The sequence below is a fragment of the Brachyistius frenatus genome, unplaced genomic scaffold, assembly GCF_029030835.1.
Source record: "Brachyistius frenatus isolate BFR_SWC_R1_liver_20210118 unplaced genomic scaffold, ASM2903083v1 Contig_428, whole genome shotgun sequence".
Classification (NCBI taxonomy): Eukaryota; Metazoa; Chordata; class Actinopteri; family Embiotocidae; genus Brachyistius; species Brachyistius frenatus.
This window is the reverse complement of record NW_027211027.1, coordinates 148,528-167,273: the sequence shown is the minus strand read 5'-3', so window position 1 is coordinate 167,273 and position 18,746 is coordinate 148,528. Positions and strand designations below refer to the sequence as shown.

At 40.5% G+C, this 18,746-nt stretch overlaps 3 protein-coding genes across 4 annotated transcripts; 1 reads left to right on the top strand and 2 right to left on the bottom strand.

Moving 5' to 3' along the window:
- Nucleotides 1-1,311: 1,311 nt before the first annotated feature.
- nlrc3l1 (NLR family, CARD domain containing 3-like 1) lies at nucleotides 1,312-6,710 on the top strand. The gene is made up of 7 exons (XM_069725512.1): nucleotides 1,312-1,370; nucleotides 2,448-2,652; nucleotides 3,189-3,290; nucleotides 3,443-3,520; nucleotides 3,634-3,739; nucleotides 3,852-4,101; nucleotides 4,193-6,710. Exons 2-7 carry the CDS (start codon nucleotides 2,480-2,482, stop codon nucleotides 5,755-5,757), a joined length of 2,274 nt encoding a protein of 757 aa, XP_069581613.1. The 5' UTR covers nucleotides 1,312-1,370; nucleotides 2,448-2,479; the 3' UTR covers nucleotides 5,758-6,710.
- An 86-nt stretch (nucleotides 6,711-6,796) lies between these two features.
- On the bottom strand, nucleotides 6,797-8,427 carry LOC138637067 (interleukin-1 receptor accessory protein-like). 2 transcript variants are annotated; one of them, XM_069725514.1, is made up of 6 exons: nucleotides 8,216-8,427; nucleotides 8,091-8,132; nucleotides 7,947-8,009; nucleotides 7,698-7,827; nucleotides 7,346-7,579; nucleotides 6,797-7,123 (listed from the first exon to the last, which is right to left on the bottom strand). In XM_069725514.1, the coding sequence occupies exons 1-5, from the start codon at nucleotides 8,262-8,264 to the stop codon at nucleotides 7,420-7,422; spliced, it is 444 nt and encodes a 147-aa protein (XP_069581615.1). In that variant the 5' UTR covers nucleotides 8,265-8,427; the 3' UTR covers nucleotides 6,797-7,123; nucleotides 7,346-7,419. The 2 variants fall into 2 exon arrangements, with proteins under 2 accessions (XP_069581615.1, XP_069581616.1); XM_069725515.1 differs by having other exon boundaries at nucleotides 6,797-7,132; nucleotides 7,355-7,579.
- Nucleotides 8,428-8,514: 87 nt separating this feature from the next.
- rnf121 (ring finger protein 121) lies at nucleotides 8,515-18,337 on the bottom strand. Its single transcript, XM_069725513.1, has 9 exons — nucleotides 18,201-18,337; nucleotides 16,515-16,552; nucleotides 15,982-16,123; nucleotides 15,467-15,621; nucleotides 15,237-15,344; nucleotides 13,339-13,459; nucleotides 13,095-13,228; nucleotides 10,884-10,985; nucleotides 8,515-9,950 (listed from the first exon to the last, which is right to left on the bottom strand). Exons 1-9 carry the CDS (start codon nucleotides 18,276-18,278, stop codon nucleotides 9,830-9,832), a joined length of 999 nt encoding a protein of 332 aa, XP_069581614.1. The 5' UTR covers nucleotides 18,279-18,337; the 3' UTR covers nucleotides 8,515-9,829.
- Between the last annotated feature and the right edge of the window lie 409 nt (nucleotides 18,338-18,746).

Sequence of the window (18,746 nt, the reverse complement as noted above, 5' to 3'; positions counted from 1 at the left end):
CATCCCCAGCAAGAACTGTCAGTAGGTGAGCGGCATTGTGGGTAAAGCAGGTTCTGACAAACTCTTTCATGGCAGACATTTTGATTTGTCATTGAAGGGAAAGCATAGATGTTTTAATGATGGCTGCATTCCAGTTAGTGGAGGTCCTGCTTTTGTGATTGTGGTTAATGGCCATGGCTTACGAGTACTGTTAAGGGAATGAGCCATCAGTAACACACCTGAGCATACTGTGGCAAGTCAAAGTGTCTGCATTGAAAAGGTCTACTTCAGATACAGTCTATGTGAATAATGCATGAATTTGTTACTTGTTTGAATAACTGTGCATGACGAGTCAAACAGTGTTAGAAGAGTGCAGTCATGAATAGATGGGTGGAGTCTTTGGTAAGCTTCTCCTGTGAAATTCGGCTTCATGTGGCCCAAATGTGCACCGTCCAATTTCACACATAATATTCTGAGTATTTAGCCTGATTCAGTTTAAAAATCATTCAAAGATAAAAAAAAAATTTAAAATTTTTTTTTTTTTAATCAATAATACTGTTGATGTTGTTGTCAGATATCATAGTAAAAACACATTAAAAGCACATTACCAATAACATAAAACATGGCTTTGTTCTTCTACATACAGTAGAGTGACTTATCCAGCAGGCATTTTACCAGAACATTGAAACCAAAAGCAGCTAAATGGAATTCAGAAATCCTAGTTGATTTTACTTTGCAATGACATTTTTAAAATGTCATCTGTGAATGAGGCCTATTGATGTACATTTTCAAGTTTTGCTGTGTAATATTTATGCAGTAAAATTAAGGCTGATGACTTGATTTTACATACGTTTTATTTATTGCTTGTTATGGTAGGTGGAGAGGCTGCTTAATGCTATTTCAGGATGAAGTATGGATATATACAAAATTTTATAAACAAATGTATGAAAAATGATGCCTTGTTATGAAAATTAGCCAGCAGTGTTTAAAATACTAACAATTATATCTTGATACAGATACAGCATAAATTGAGATTGCATAATAACATCACGACAGGATCAATTCTTCATAAGTGTTTTACTTTTGATACTTTTTTTTAAAGTCTTTCATTTTTGCAACTTTCAATTTTAAGGGTTTTATTAGAAATGTTGTATTTTATAGATAGTATTTTTTTTTCTGCTTTTTACTTTGAGTAGCTCCTCCACCTGTTCTGTTCTCCTCCTCCACCTCTGTTCTCCTCCTCCTCCTACGACAGCTCTCTCGTGTTTGAGCTGCCAATGTCATTCACACTTCAAGCCTGTAGGTGGCAGCCTCGGCTTTGGGATGTTTTGCGTCTGACGCGATCGAACAACACAGAAGAAGAAAACTTCCTGGTCAGAGGAGAAGCAAAAGTAAGACACGGCATACGTTAGTAAATTGTAATAATATATTAATGTCATAACCAGTGCATTTGATTAGCATTTTTTTTGACTGTTATGAAAGTATTATTACAGCTCTGCGTAAAAGTCGCGTGCCTTACTTCCTGTTTGAGTCTTCCTCGCGCGCCTGCGTTTACCCCACGCTCACTTTGTAAATTCAAAGCTCGCTGTGCTAGTTAACATCAATCACCACATCATCCCGCAGACTGTGTTTACTCATGATATGTGGCGAATGTCGGTGTGATCCAAGTACATTTACTCGAGTAATGAACTTTTGGACACTTGTATTTGACTTAAGAATTTCCATTTGATGCTACGTTATCCTTCCGCTCCTTTTCAGAGGGAAATATTGTGCTTTCTACTTCTCTACATTTATTCTGTCAGCTTTAGTTACTTTTCAAATGAAGATTTGACACAATTTATAATATAAAAAGCTTTTGTTTAAAAAAACACAACAACAACCCAATAACAACACATTGTTAAAGATTACAGCAGTAGTTTCCAGCGTGTTTTTCTTCTGACATCAGTGTGTAGTCGGGAGTCACATTTCAGAGGTCCTTGAATTATTAACAGCTCCACCAAATACTGAATTTCTAACATGGTTTCATTTCAGTAAAATGTTCAAATGATCTAAGATTACAGAAAAAGTCCAAAACTGAAAACAGATTTGTAGAACAGAACTTCCTATCCCAGTAATCACCTGACGACCCCTTACATTTATCTGCTGTACAGTATAAATAATGTGAAGTTTTTAAAGATAGAAATTTATTAGTTTAGTTTTAATACAAGCCAAAACAATCACAAAGTACTGTAGTAGCCTATATATAAATATATATATATTTTTAAAGGTAGTCTCTTATTATTTTCAAATTTCTTACTGAAGACATTTAAATGCAGTATCATAATCCGGAGCAGACACAGGCAGAATAAGTAGAAACCCAAATATTTGCGTTTCTCTACAGTTCCTTAATCACAGTTGTTTTCCAGTTTCTGCAGGTTCAGACAAGTTAACCTGCGAACATACGAGTGATCCTTCTCTGTGCTTGTCAGGTTAGTCATTGACTGACCGTCTCGGTGAAATAATGGACGCCGCTGACGACGAGATGATGGCCTCGGCGTCAAGCGGCTCTTTCATTGGGGACGCAGTGTCTGCAAGAGGACAGAGTGTGACTAATGAAGATGATGGACTCTTCTACATCCCTGAGAGAAGACCCTCTCTCGACCTGGGGCCAAGTCCAATGGACATCAACCACGGGTACGGAGACACGTTTCACTTCAAAGCCCCAAGCGTCCTCTCCGTCTCTTACGGGGAGGTGACACACCGATAAGAGTGCAAGGGAGGAATTACCACTCCTTCAGACTTCGCGATCAGATTATCCACCAGTTAAACTGGTAAAAGTGGATTTGGACACCGCATAAATGCACTTACGCCGTGCTCTCGAGATCGTGTGCATCGATTGTTTTCACGCGCAAACAACAAAATATGAATTCTCAGCAGAATCATACCGAAGCCAAGAGAAGCAAAAGATGAAATAAGATAACTGGAGACACAAAATGGAGAGTTAACCTTCGCGTTTCCATCAGGCACCGTGAGTGCGTTTAGCCCCCCAGCTCGAATAGCCTCGACTCGATGGCCTTCATGCTGCTTGACAGAGCGCACTGAGCTTAAAACGGGCTGCTTATCTTGCATGTATTCGGGAAGCCTGCGATTGCTTGTTATGTGGCCATGAAGCAATTAACAAACTGTCATTCTGCCATCCTTCTTTCTTCTTTTTTTTTTTTTTTTTAAAGGCATTATGTGGAACAGGCCTTGTCTCCAGCTCAGAGCTACGGGTCAATGACAAGTGAGGAGGGCTCGGACAAAATGGAAGACGGAGACGGATCCTACACAAGGTAAAAACAAGACAAGAGCATTCAGAGAAGCTTAGATCAGCCCAGAATCGTTGTTCTCATTAAGTCGATATTTTTACTGTATCCAAAGGAAACTGATGTTCTCCTATATTTACACTAAATATCGTTCAAGCCCCCTAGTCTCTGTGTTTTAGGGTCCAGCTGGACAGAACCGGTTCATTCTCCAGCTGCTACTCCTTTGACAGTGACGAATGTGAAAAGAGAACTCGCAGGTAAGAAATACACCCATGATGTCGCACTTCTACATGTCAGTGTGTGTCACTGTATAATTGTATGTCCATCGGCTCCAAAATATATTGAAATCTGTGCACTGTGGCTTCACCAGCGTTGCAAGCAAAAATGACGTCTCAGAGCCTCCTGACCACCCCGAGTTAATCCTCGACCCAAACGAGATTAGTCATCCGTCTCTGACATTAGCCTTCACTCTCACGGTCAGTTTATGTTCCCCTTTTGCCTATTTTAAGAAATACGACATGCATACGGATAATTAAATACACGAGTTGAAAATAGCAGCACTGAATTTGATCCTTCTTTTGGAATTAGGCCATTTGTAAAACCCTCCAGAAGCTGGCAGAGGAAGATTTTAAGACATTCAAGAGGACCCTGTGGAAGCGTTACCCGCAGTCGTTCAACATGACTTCCCAAGGCATGGACTTGCTGAACTTGCTGGACTTTGTAGACCAGCTGATTGAGCGTTACAACCTTCAAGTATCTTTGCAGATCACAAAAAAACTTCTTGTCGAGATGGACCATAAAAAGATAGCCGACGACCTCCAGACTTTGTGCATCAGGAGTAAGTACACTTCAGTATGTCTTGATGTCTTCATGGATGATATATCGGCATGAATTTCTTATATATATATCCAATGCTTTTCTTTTTTCAGATGAGGTACGTCATGATTTAAGCGAGATTCTAAGGAAGAAATATGAAGTATGTGAGGATTTGGACACGGAGGGAGAGAAGAGGTCCTCCGATGATGTCTTTACGAATCTCTACATTACATCAACGTCAGACAATGGCCCGAATATTGAACACGAGGTCATGAAAATAGAAAAGCTGGACAGCAACCAGAAAGCAGGGGAGCGGCTTTCTACCAGGGATATTTTGAACACTGAACGGCTGGAGCACTCAAACGTGAAGATCATATTGATGACCGGAGTGGCAGGATCAGGGAAGTCTACGGTGGTCAGAAGGTTGGTCCTTGACTGGATCGAAGAGCGTTCACACGAACATGTTTCTTTCTTGTTTCCTTTGCCGTTTAGAGAACTCAAACAGTTTCAGGGCTCAAAAGTCTCTCTTTTGGAAATAATACAAACACTCTACCCAGCAACCAAAAAATTAAAGGATGACAGTTATTGTTGCGAAGACTGCAACATAATATTTGTCTTCGACGGTCTGGATGAGTACAACGAGAAGCTTGAGTTTGAAAACACGGAGCTTCTATGTGACCTCAGCGAAACGACCACCCTGAACACCATCGTGGTCAACCTCCTGAGAGGGCGGCTGTTCTACTACGGCCTATTCCTGGTCACTTCTCGACCTCAAGTAAAGACCTGCATCCCTTGGCATACGCCTTACGACGAGATAGAAGTGCGTGGTTTCCAGGAACGTGAAAAGGACGAGTACTTCAAAAAGAGGTTTAAGGACCCGGATCAGGCAGCACGAGTCATTGAGTATGTCAGCTCTTTCAGAACCCTCCAGATTATGTGCCACCTGCCTTTGTTTTGCTCACTAGTGGCCGATGAGTGCCAGCACATATTTAAAGAACAAGGGACACAGGCAGCGCTGCCTCGCAGCATCACCTACATGTACACAAAGCTGCTGCTGGAACTTGTGCGTCAGCGTCGCATATATAGAGCTCCGTCTCACAGCTTAGACCAAGAAAGAGACTTTCTCATGAAACTTGGAAAGTTGGCCTTCACCATGCTTGAACAGGGCCAGTTCAAGATAACCAAGTTGGACTGGCAAAACGTTGAAATCAATGAACAAGAGGCCGTGATAAACAGTGGCCTGTGCACACAATATGACACAATGCCACACGTCTTGTTCCGTGAGAGAGTCTTGAGCTTCATCCAGCCGACCATGCAGGAGTACCTGGCTGCTCTTTATGCCTTTCTCACCTTTACAAACCAGGGGATGAACGTTTTTGAGCAGCAGCTGAAAGGCAAGTTGAAAGGGATGTTTAAGGGTCACAAGGCCACGGGGCTGCTCAAGAGCGCCGTGGACAGGAGCCTCCTGTGTGCGGATGGCAAACTGGACATCGTCCTGCGTTTCCTGTTTGGAATGGTGCTTAAAACCAACCTGGACCTTCTCCAACCCTACTACACCGCTCCTTTAAAGGAGACAACAACAATCGACGATGCTGCTGCTCTCCTTAGGAAGAGGATCAGAGACAATCCTAACAAAACTAGAAACTTGCAGTGCTGCCTGGAGGAGCTGGGTGTGTGAGCTTCAGACTCAGCATCTGGTTTTTGTGATCAAAAATATTTTAGTACAAAATAACCGAATTGCAACAGGAGGAGCTGCCGGAGAACCGGTTCTTCCCTCGGGACAGACACGTCTACATCGGACACATTGCTCTACGTCAGATCGGAACGAGATCTCTGCTCAACAGAAACATTATTGGGGCTTTTGTGCATTCAGGAGCCAAAACGTGATGACTTTTAGAGCTCCGTAGTTCCACTGACGTGCCAAAGATTGTGGAAACAGAATTTGTTTACAAAGTGGGGATGGCGTCATTTTATGTTTGTGATAAGGCGCCTTATTTTAGGTGTGTGTTCTTTCCTGTTTTAATATCACTCATAAACAGTCAAAGATTGTTGATGGGTATTTTCAGTTGATGCCTCTTTTGCCAGAAATCCCACTCGTGTTTAAAATGACTTTTTTTTTTCATTTAGATTTTTAATCACGATGATGACTATTTTAAAACATATAAAACCTAATCTTTTTTACACTTTAAAATGATTAGAATTGCTTGTTGGCTGCTTTTGTGATTGTTTTGGTACGTAATGCATTAATTATTGTAGTTCTACATTGGAGCTCCTGTAGTCTACACCATTTCAATACATCTACATCGAATGTTGATCTCTCTCCCATCATAACAAAAGCTCAAGGTTTTCTTTTAGTTTTGTATCAAAATGTTATATATACTTTTATTTAACTAATTTACTACATTTAACCTTCAGAAGACACTTGCATTTCGACTACTTTATAAAACTATGCTGAGGGAAAACTGGCTGATGGTTCAACCTGCAACATGTTTGTATCGTGACCAGCATGAAATAAATATCAACTACAAAGTACGATTACCATTAAATCTCGAGGGGAAACAACCACAGGGTTTCAGCAGCACTGCACACTGGAGTTGGCCAGAGAACTGATCAATTCGTCTGTCTCAGATATGAGTATATTTTCATATGGTTCAAAAATATACACATTTTAGATGCCTTGTTGTCAGCAAACAAACACTGGACTGTTTAGCATGAAAAATATCTTCGCAGTTTACTGTTGCAATATTTATTGTACATGCTTCGATCAACAGAAAGTTCCTTGGAGCGGTACTTTCCCAGTCATCACAAAAGTATATTCAGTTCAATATAAAATGTTATACAAGCAGAGGGTTCTTGTAGGTGTTCCTAGAGGATCAGAGGGAGTGTGGTCTCCCTGAAGGGACTCTTTATCAAAGCATAATAATCTGCTATCATGTGTTTTGTACATTTCCTAATCTAGCTCTTCTCTAGTATAGCTCACCCACTCTCAACAATATAAAGTAAATTTCACATGTAAGGGCGACTCTTTTCAAGTATGAGTTATACAGTGAACCCTCGCTATAACGCGGTTCACCTTTCACGGTCTCGCTGCTTCACGGATTTGCATCGTGCATTGAAATCACATTACGACTATATGTAACGTAGATATATTTAATGTCCAGTTCTATCTATTTCAATTGTAAAATAAAGGTTACTACTTCACGGATTTCACCTATCACGGTTTCTATTTGGAACGTAACCCCCGCGAAAAACGAGGGTTCACTGTATTGCAGAACAAAACATGGCACACATAAACCCACTTTTTTTTTTTTTTTTTTTTTTTTTACACAGCAGTTACAATTCAGTGTTTCTTCCACTTTGCTGCTTTTAATGTGATGCGCTTTTGGGCCGTGCCTGCAGCATTTGTCACAACACACGTGAAGGTGGATTTGAAGTCCTCCGACGTGACGTTCTTCAACAGCAAAGTCTTCTGTAGAATTGAACCCTCCGCTGAAGTTGATCTGAAATGAACACTTGTCTTTATAGTCACAGATAGATTTACAGAAAACAGTCTGCAGAAATGCTCCAGCTGAAATCCGACACGCGTGTGCAGATAGTTAGTGTCACTGAACTACTCACTCATTTGATTCCACCATCCTGTCACAGCTGGGCAAGTCTTCAGGGAAAGATCCATTGACGAGCCAGTAGATAAGAGCCTCGTCATCCTCACAGTTTGTAATTGCATCACAGTGAAGAATTAGCTGCTTACCTGAAAGGCAAAACAACAGAAACCCTTTAAAATGAGTCCATAATAAAAAAATTAAAAAAAAATTCTTCAGAGAAGATGTATATATCAGACAACACTGATAACTGCGATATAAAGGTTACCTCGGCGAACTTTTATCAGGACACAATCTGGCCCGATGATCTCTGGAGACTCATCCTCAGAAACTGAAGAACAAATGCAGGTTAGCACAAAAGTCTAAATGCCTAAAAATGAACCTTTGTCTACAAAAGAAACTTGAACTGTACCTGGAAATCCATCGGTGGACAACAGACACAGAGATCCGAATACTGTTGCAGAGACAGAACATGGTCACAACCAAGCAGCACAATACATTGAAAATGACTGAGTTGATATCATAATGTGTGATTACCTTTGACAACAGATGACAGTTTCATATTGACTCCTCCAGAGAAACTCATGCTGCTGGACGCCGTTTGGAATTAATATACGTACACAAACACCATTTACTTCCCCTTCGCCCACTCTATTCGTGGGGAATTCCTCATAAACAGCTCACTCTTATTCTTTGTATGTTGATTATTTTTTGGTTATATAAACCAGAAATGCTGACTAATTCACAGCTCCCAACCTACTTATTCCACCTAAATATAACCCGATCGCTTTTAATCTAACCTCAGGGAAGCATTGATCAAACACCCACACGTGATCTAAACCATGTGACATTTATTAACTGATCAAAACATTGACAAGAAAACAAAAATGATCATGTTAACCTTGTTGTACAGTCTCTTTGCTGTTTGAGCTGGTGAAGAGGTCCAGGGGTTAGAAACTGTCCCTCAAAATTGGGATTTCAATGCATTTACTGTGACCAGTAGCTGCAGAAGACCACCAGCAAACTACTGGCCTGGAAATCCCACAGACAGTACAAGAGACTGAAGACTTGAGTTGAAAAGATCACATGGAAATAAGACTGGCACCGTCTGCACTCCCACAGAGTTAAAGGATCATTCTGGGATATTTTTGTTTTCCTCTTCAGATCAACTTTAACTTGAACAGCCAATTGTTTAAGTCCACTTACTAATTGTGATTACTGGGACACTACAATTTCACAACAGTTCACCCAAATTACAAAAAAAAAACCTATGTCTTCACTTACCTCTAACACCATCTAGTCATGCAAATAAGCTTTATGATATCAATGTTTAAGACTTCTGCTGCCATCGATACAACGCAAGCGCTTACATTTTGTAAGTAGTTCTTACAGGTACCGAGATACTGTCCAAAGGGTAAAGGTCAAATCAAATGACTGGTTATCCACCGAGTAAGGATGATGGCTTCCATGAGGACATTCTGAAATCCAGTAACACTAAAAGTTCCACCTTCATGTGCAAGGAATTCTTCATTTAACTATGATTGGCATTTTTTTTTTTTTCCCATGATGACGAGGCCTCTGCTCACATGGCGCATGACTTGTCAGCCCTTACGAAACCCGTGTCACTCGAGTTCAAAACACCGATGATGAACAGCAATGTGAGCGAATACATTACATGACGTCTGTTGCTGCAGGGGTCATGTAATCAGGAGGCACATGAAGTAATGATTTATGCTGGTTTCCATTCAGTATTTATTACTCGTGTGCTAATCATCAGACATGAGGATGACAAACTCCAGCATGATCCTTTAACTAAGATTGGACAAACACTTAAGACATAAATTAGTAAAAAGCACCTCTAATGATTTGGAGAAATGATTTACGAGGCCATGAGATGCGAGAACCAACCATGAAGGTGTTACGCTGTGCGACGCAAATCCTGGGAAACTGACACAGACATCCAAATCCAGACTAATAAAAGTCAAATAAACTGTAAATACAGATATGTGCCTATGAATATATACAAAAAGTATAGACACTTTTTAATTTTTTTTTTTATTGGTGTTTTAGTTCAACGTTAGGCCCTCAGTCTTTTGAGCCAGTGCATATCTTCTCCATGTGGCACGTATGTCCATTGCTGCCAGTCGCGGGTCACTCCAGACCGAGAACGTAGTTGATACCTTGCACAAATCCAATAATGACGGGCTGCCAGGCCACCAAGTACCGGAGCCAGTCTAAAAGTTGTCCATACATGACGTGTGGCCTTTCCCAGCTAAAAAAAAAAAAAGGGTTAAGGAAATTAAAAAAACAACAATACTTGAACCACTCACTGTGTAGGATTTAGGAGGATCCATTGGGGGAAAAGAGAATATAATATCCATAATTATGTTTCCATTAGTGTACAATTACCTAAAACTAAAAACTCTTGTGTTTTTGTTAGCCCTTCATATCCACACAGAGCTAGTCATCTTCCATCGAGCGCACAATGTTGCAGCAGCTTGTTTCTAGAGTAGCCAAGAATGGACAAACCAAACACTGACTCTAGAGAGGGCCTTTTGCATTTCTCACAAGTTTCACATCCAATAAAGATCCGCATACTTGCGGCAACCCACTGTGATGTCACCCACTGGTGTGAATGGCTGTGTTGCAGCCTCCGGTCTGAAATTTTGGGCTTCGCTATCTTATTTTTTTGCAGCCAAAAGTGACCATTTTTGGGCAAGCTGGGGAGGAGCAAGGGGTGAATCCGACTGAAAACCTGGAGGACACTATGTCCACGCACCTATAACGGACACCTGGCTGAACCCCAGGCATTTCAATCAATCCAGACACTCCCCCCGACATGCCTAATATCTAATTAATTATGCCATTATTTTCAGAATGACCCCCAGAACACTGGTCAGAAGGAGTGAATGCAGCTAATGTCACCAAAATGACTTGAGGAAAAAAAACTATTGGCTTTGTATTTCATGCCATAAGTTGTCAGTGTTTATAAGCAGTCTATTGGAGCCAGAGGTTTTTTGAGTTTGTCTACCTTCCATACATGAACAATGTGCATTATATTATTATATAATCTCTGACAATACAATCAATCAACTTAGATATTTTTAGGATATTCAGGAGAAAATAAACTAAATGCAGCACAGCAGAAAAAACAACATGTAAAGCTTATAAAACATCATTGAGAATGACAGAATGAAAAGGATACGGGTTGCTGAACATCCTCTTCAGATCCACCTTCTCTTTACAGTACGGGCACATCTGCTTCTTTCCGACGATACACCATCCTCTTATGCAGAACTCATGGAACCTGGACGTGGAGTTAAGGCTCGCTGGAGCACCAGCTCAAATGTGTACAGGCTCAAATACTAAATACTTGGAAATGCAGCTGAATATGTTTGTCTATATTATGTATCAACCAGTCTAATTAGACAGTCTAATTAACCGAAGGCAACAGGACAACATTTCTATTCACAGAGTATGCATGTTCTATTAAACATTCATATTGATATCTTTGACGAGAAATTGACTACTTTCCATTAACTGGTTTAAATCCCGACAAACCATTAATCCAAATATTATTAATAAAACCCAACCTAGTTTAGAATTTTGGGGCTGATGCCAAAATCCCAATTCAAAAACATGGAAAATGATACAGCAAATCGGTTACCAAAAAAAAACCAAACTGTGGAAACACAGTTGCAGCAGTAATCAGAAGGTACAGAATGAACCGCAGTGGCACTAATCAGAGCCGCAGTGGCCATCCTCCCGAAATGATGCCACAGACAGACAGTTCACGACGTGAACAATGTACCACTGAAAAAAAGAAAGGACCGTTCTTCCGATGTGGCACGTGGGTTATCAATGGAAATCTTGTGTTTCTGTGACAGCTCGGACACAGTGAAGGACGTTGCATAACATCATCGCCTATGGACAATGTCCAAGTAAAAAACAACAACCTTGCTTTGGCACAAAACACCAAGAACAAACTTTGCTAAAGAATATGAAAAGAAGCCTGACGAACTTCAGGAGCGCACTCTTCATTCAGACGAGACCAAAATAAATGTGTTGAGCTCAGATGGGGTCCAGTATGTTTGGTATGAACCGGGCCGGGACTACCACTGCGAATGCATTATTCCTACAGTGAAGCATGGAGGTGGCAGTGTGATGACATGGGGCTGCATGAGTGCAAAAGGTGTTGGGGAGAGAACATTTTTAGACGAGACCATGAATGCCTGTGGATGTGCCCAAATACTGGCTGAGCTTGGCAGATAAAAAGATTCCAGCACCGCAATGAGCTGAAGCACACTGACAAAAATCAAGCAAGAGATTTTAAAGAAAGAAAAAGTGAAAACTATGACCGGGCCGAGCATGTCGCCTGAACTGAACTCAATTTTTTAGAGAGAAAGGTAGAGATGCACACCCCCTCCAGCTGAGAGGAGTTCAACAAAACCGACCCCAAAGAATGGCTGAAGATCTCGACAGAATTATGTGAAATACTGGCATCCGGCCCGTTCACCTTCAAAGGGCATCGAATACTGACGTTTTGTTTGAAGCCTTTGGACTCAGAGACACAAACAGCGGGCCCTTTGGTATCGCCATCGGCACCGCCCGGGTCGAAGGAGGAGGTAATGTGAAAAGAGTGCCAAAGTAAGAAGGAATTTGGGGATGGATGGATGAAACACACACAGGACTCTCACCCGCAAGACCGGTGTTCAAGTCCATGAGAAAGCAAAAGTCAACATGGATTTCTTTTAAGGAACCTCAGTAAGTTACTTTTCTAATGTAATGTATTTAACTTATGTGACTTGCACAACATTATTTATATAAAATGACATACTTTCATCCAAACCATGATCGTTTCCTAAACCTAATCATACGGTTTTTGGTGCCTAAACACAAAGACACTTTGTGCGCATATTTGAGACACCGGCGGGCTGATTTGAACATCAGTAGTAAAAGGTGCACCGAGTATACGTGCCGAGTTCCTACCACGGGGACTATGTTTTTAATAAAAATAAATCTAAACTGAGTTTTTAATTGTGCATAAGAGCAAACTTCCGTTCACCTTTAGAAGTGATGCAGTTACTGTGAGGTGGTACAATTCTGAATCTTTTGACTTGAAATCATCACATGAAGTGATAAAACATCCCAGTGACACAAAATAAGGTTGCGTGTTATTTACGTCATTCACGCAGCAGAACACAATCATCATGGGGGAAGTAATGTAAACTCAGGCATCAACAGTGTGGCCTAAAGGTCAAGTTAATTCTTCCATTTCCTCTTTGGGTTGCTAAGTGAGTACAATACAAACCCATGACGAGACTTTTTACAGAAACAAAAATACACCGCCATGCAACTTCTCCCTCAGACACGGTAGCATATAAATACGTATATACATGTGTAACAGGAAGGATACACGTGGTTGCAGGATAATCTGTACGTGTTCTCAATAATCCCTTCCTCACTGACGTCTACAAGGATGGGCTGACCGCACACAGCACAGATGTTGTCAGAGAGGTGCTTGGTTGGCATGCCGGATGCACTGTAATACTGAAGTTAAACAAAATTAAACAAAGTTACATTTTAGTTTACAGCCTTTACTTCTAACAAGTGAACAGAAATATGAAATCAGTATGTGCAGTTTGTGAACTTGAACTCACCCCAACAGTTGAAGCCATGAAGTCAGCACACATCTCTGCAAAGTCCCTTCCTAGGACCCCGTAGTACAGCCCATAAAACAGCAGGGACACACCAAAGTCCATTGCATCCTCCGGCTTTATCCTGGACAGAGAAGACACTGTATGGGATTCCATGGCTTCGACTAATACTGCCGGAGCCGTGATCAGCATCACCTTTTGTTTAGGCCATAGTACAGATATGTTTGTTTTAGGTTTTCAGTGAATAAATAGCAACATATTGTAGAAAACCAACAAGAATATGCTTGTAACACTAGGGTGTAAATGCCCAATATACTTTTCATCTTTTTTTTTTTTTACCAAGATTCGACCACGCCTACAAAAGTTACAGACCTATTCTTTTATGATGAACGGCACCTGCAGGAACTCAAATCTAAAAAGTCTAAAAATACATCTGTCTCAAATGCAAGGAAGTATCCAAGTTATTTGGCATTTCAAGGTAGGAAGTACAACATGTTTAGTCAACTTAATTCAGGAAGAACACGGGTCAGTAGTCTTACAGGTTCCTGTTAGTCTTTTTAAAAAGAAAACATAAGCTATGCATCAGTTCTTTAGAACAGAAAATCCCTCAGCACGCTGCATCAACTGATCGGAAGTCTTAGTTTAGAAGTTACAACACTGAAAATGTTTGCAAATGTCCCATGCAAATGATGTCTGGGAAGGTTTAGAAGGTGCAGCCTTAATAAACTAATGTGCTACAATCATAAATAGACTGATCAGTAACTACGCGATCAAAAATAACCAGGCCCCTGCTCACTCAGATGATTTTGCAAGTGGACTTGTTTTCTCATTAAGATTGTAGACATTAATCTTACTCCAGAGTTCATCTGAATTGGGATATGTCTGACAAAGATATTTGACAAATCTGTCAAACATTTGTTTTCATCTACACTTTAACAGGGAGCCCTCTTTTGTAAACACACGCCGAATAAAATACAGCTTAAAAATGACAAATGCACACAGTATAGCAAAGCACAAGATTTCACAAAATCTAGATCAGTGCAATTAGCAGAATCCATTACCAGATGACTTGTGAAGTGTACGTTTCTTTTAAATTGAGCTAAAAGGAGCAACTATCAGATGCTTCAGCAGACTGTGCAGGATGAAAAGCATAAAAGCTGTCTCTCTTTTCTCTCCGACAAGTCAAAGAGACAAAGGGAGACGTTTGTCATTTGCAAATGATGTCTTACAGTGGAAATGTATTTTTAAACACATCACATGATGGTTTTAATTGCATTTGTAACGTGAACAGAGTTTACCTTTAGACACATACACCTGGGGCATGTGTTATTCGTTATTTGGCGCCTCAGTGCATAAATTAGGAAACAACCAACCAAACACAGAGATGGAACATTTTTAAGAAAGATAGCAAGGAAAACATGTGGCGGACGTGTTGTTTATGGATGTTGAAGGGGTTGTGATCAGAAAGTGAGCAAAAACAATCGGTTGAAATTTAGTACCTGGTTGGACTGTGTATGAAACTTTGAGTTTGAAGCAAGGGCTTTAAATATGAAACCTCAGTCCACTCGGCCGACCAGTGCTCTAACTAACTCACTGACTGAGAGAAGGCTGGCCCCTTCAGTCCAGGCAAAAAAAAACAACAACAACAAAAAAAAAGAAACACAGCACCCTCTAGTGGAAATCAAGTGCTAGACATAAGACGGAGACCAAATAGAAACCCTACAGTCAACAGAACAATCTATGCCTTGAAAGGAAAAATAACATTTTAAGCCTGACTATTCTTGTTAGCAGCCATCCAGAGTTTGAAGGGATTGGTTTTCTTTTTAACAGTTAATGACATTTTCAGCTGAATTGAGGAAAAAAAAAAAAATAAAGTTTCATTAAACTCTGACAATACATACCTGAATATTAGGTTAATACCAAAAAGTGTAAACATGACGACACTGTAGCCAACTATTCCGGTGGCATAGCTGATCTTGTACAGTAGCAGAAACCATTTGTACACCAACCTACAGAAACCAAAGAAAAGCAATGTAATATATCAGGATATTGTACGTTACGGACAACTCGCCTCACTTTAATGGAAAGGCAGATCCCTCGTGCATGATATGTTTAAGTGTGATGGTGTTACCTCGGTGTGGTGCAGGCCAGCGGCTTGCGAGTGGCACGGTAGGAGATGTACGCTGTGATGACAGAGAAGATAAACCACGTGGTCAGGAACCTCCACCAGTGCAGTTTGGTAGTAAAGTAGAGAGGAACTACCCACATCTGGAACAGAGTCACCAGCTACAAGACAGCAGAGCGTAAACGTTAGAAGATGCCTGTTCAGCAGGAATAAAAAAAATAATAAAAAAAAGTTACCACCATCAGTCAACACGAACACATCAACATATGCAACATATGGCTGCAGCCATGAGCTGCCACATATAAAAAAAGAAAAAAAGAAAAAGCAAGCTACAGCTGCTTGTACCGTGCCAGTTTTCTCTCATTCCTTCCCCATCACTGAAAACACACTAGTCACCAACTGAATTATTTCCATACCCAAAACACACAACTTTTAATTTGAAGGATGCGTCTTTACATGTTGTATTTCCATACTTTTTACACGGAGCATCAAACATGTTGCTCATGTATTTTGGGCCTTACGTTGTATGACTTTGGATGTCTCTGCTTCCACTGCACGAGGACTAGCTGGGCGACGACCAAGGTGACGATGAGGATCAGCACCATCTCCGCGTGCATGGCCTCGTGCCCTTTGTGTTTGGCATGCATTCTTGCATGCTCCACCCTGTGGAAAAAGAAGTACACGCTCAGCTAAGAGACACATGGTTTGTTGATTTATGCCAAAGCAGGATAGGTGCATCCCTAAAGCTGCATTAGACGACTCTGCACACTCAGGTCTCCTAATGCAAGACTAGTAACTATTGAAATTACGTGAACTTCAAAGATATAACGTAATCTGATTTCACTCTTAAGACTGGCAAATCTGGTTAGACTGTGATTATACCAAACACGTCAGGAAAAGTAAAATGAGACCGTGTTTCCAGATTCATTTTATTTTGTAAGAAGTACAAAGAGCGTGTGTTAATGGCTACAAAAGGTGAAAAGATTAAATGAATAAAGACGATAAATTGATTAGTTGATCGACAGAAAATTAATCTGCAAACATTTATACTAACCTCCATTTCTCTTCTGGTGAAAGCTTGGACACGTCGAACTAAAGAAGGAAAAAGACAAAGTAATGATCATTATTCTCGACACTTTACCAAATAAACAGCCAAACAAAATAGTACTACACACTTTAAAATATAAAGAGAGGATACGGCTGAAGTGTGGCTTAGCAAATTGCACTGTATAAACCTCATTTGAACACAGAAACTAAACTAAAAAATATTTTTTTGACCTTGACTCTGTGATAATCTGTAGTAAAGCAAGAGTTATGTTGGAGTTGTTAAACTGCTATAAAACAAGTCTGCCACGGCTAAATTCCAAAAACAAAATGATTTCACCAAACTGCAGCAATGAGCATCACCTTTTACACAGTTGGCTTCAAACTCCCAGATCTTACACTGAATACCAATTACAGAGCAGCTAAGAAAAACACTTGAATTAAAACATTCAACTTTGCTTGAGCAGCAAGATGATGAGCCAACAGGTGGGTGGAAAACAATGCAGCACCCAAATACCTATACTTAACCAGACTTAGGCTATTACAAATGCACCTAGGGTGCTTAGCAGTTACAGTTCCTCCCATGTGGTCGGGCTTGTTTAGCTCGTTTGCCTTAATTGAAATCAGAAGCTGATGCCATTATTCTTTTGGCTTTGGCGCTTCATTAAAAAAAAAAGCCAAATGAGTTACGTCTGGTAATGGTTCACAATGTTTCATTTTTACATTTGAACTTATGTTTCAGAGAAAACTAGTTAAAACTCGCCAGCAAGCAATTAATTCTTGATCACCGCTGACCTGTGTGTGAAATGCAGTCTGATTTATTCATTATGACGTCACTACAGTACATTTGGAGTACCTATTGTATTTCACACTTCACTCCCAGAGATGGGCAAGTCCCCCACTTAGAGAATTACCACCAGTCATGAATGTAAGGATCAAACTTGGATCAAACTTGGATGTTTTAATAACCTGTTGGGTTGTTTTTAATAACCAGCTGCTGCAGGTCTGCTGCACATTCAGGAATTACATCCCACATGACGGACTATAGTGACTTGTGACTGGTTCATTTTAACCTCTAAAAAAAAAAAACCCTCATCAGATTGACATCTAACTGGGTTTAGTTTTGACTTTAAGGTTGAAATCCCACCGGAAGTGGTGCGTTTGCTTCCGCTGAAGCGACCTTTAACCCGATAAGCCACATCAGCTTTATTTGTGGAGACAATAAATCAAGTTATCTGATATATTTCAACGTGGCAACGAACATACCGGAGTAGAAAGAGCTGTAATATATGTCAAATTATTTAAAAAAACAACAAAAAAACAACAACCCCACAACAGTTCAGATACTGAAGTCAAATGAAAACACTTAATGCTAGTTAGCTTAGCGAGCTAAAAGACTCGCGGGGCGTTTTCGCTCGCTGTTGCTGAGACGGACGAAGCTCAGATGAAGCTCAGACGAAGCTCAGATGAAGCTCAGATGAAGCTCAGATGAAGCTCAGATGAAGCTCAGTCACGTTCAACTTCATTCAGACACCTGCTTGGTAACAAGAGAGCTAACTTAACCAGCTAGCTCGCTGCTGCCGTGCGGGCTAAAAACCCGAGAATAGCAGCTAAATTAGCGGCTAGCCTCGCAGTTTAAATTCACCCGCGTCACTTCCAGATGTCCCGCTACCTCGGTCCGGCCCGCTGCTCTCACCTGGTTCGGCTCATCGTGATGCTCCAGTCCGTGGTCGTGCTCTACACCGTCAACCTCCACCTCAAACACCCCGGCCATCTTCGGAGTGCTGCTTTACTGTTCCGGGGCCATTAGCATTAGCGACAAATCTAACAGGGTTACTTCCGGTCAGGTGGGGCTTTTTTTTTTTTTAAAAAATTTATCCTTCAAAATAAAGCTCGGGGGAAAAAAAGTAGGTCAAACTTTGACGAGTGTTTTGTCGATTAAGGTATCTGAGGGAAAGTCACAGTTTGTGTGTCTATTTCCCCCCCAAGACTGTGTTGTTGTTGTTTTTTTACATCTGGAAAAATCTATTTACATTTACTGCATCTACTTTGTGGTTAAGTGAAATCTTGATTGTGATATTGAGCTATTATAGTAACGTTTTAATTATTACTGTTTTTATACTTACACATTTTATCTTTTAATTTCTTTTATTAAATATGAAACTTCTTTTCTTTCTTTTTACAAATAAATACTAAAACTAGTGATTACAATTATGGATGACGTCTTAGTTCATGCTTGGCT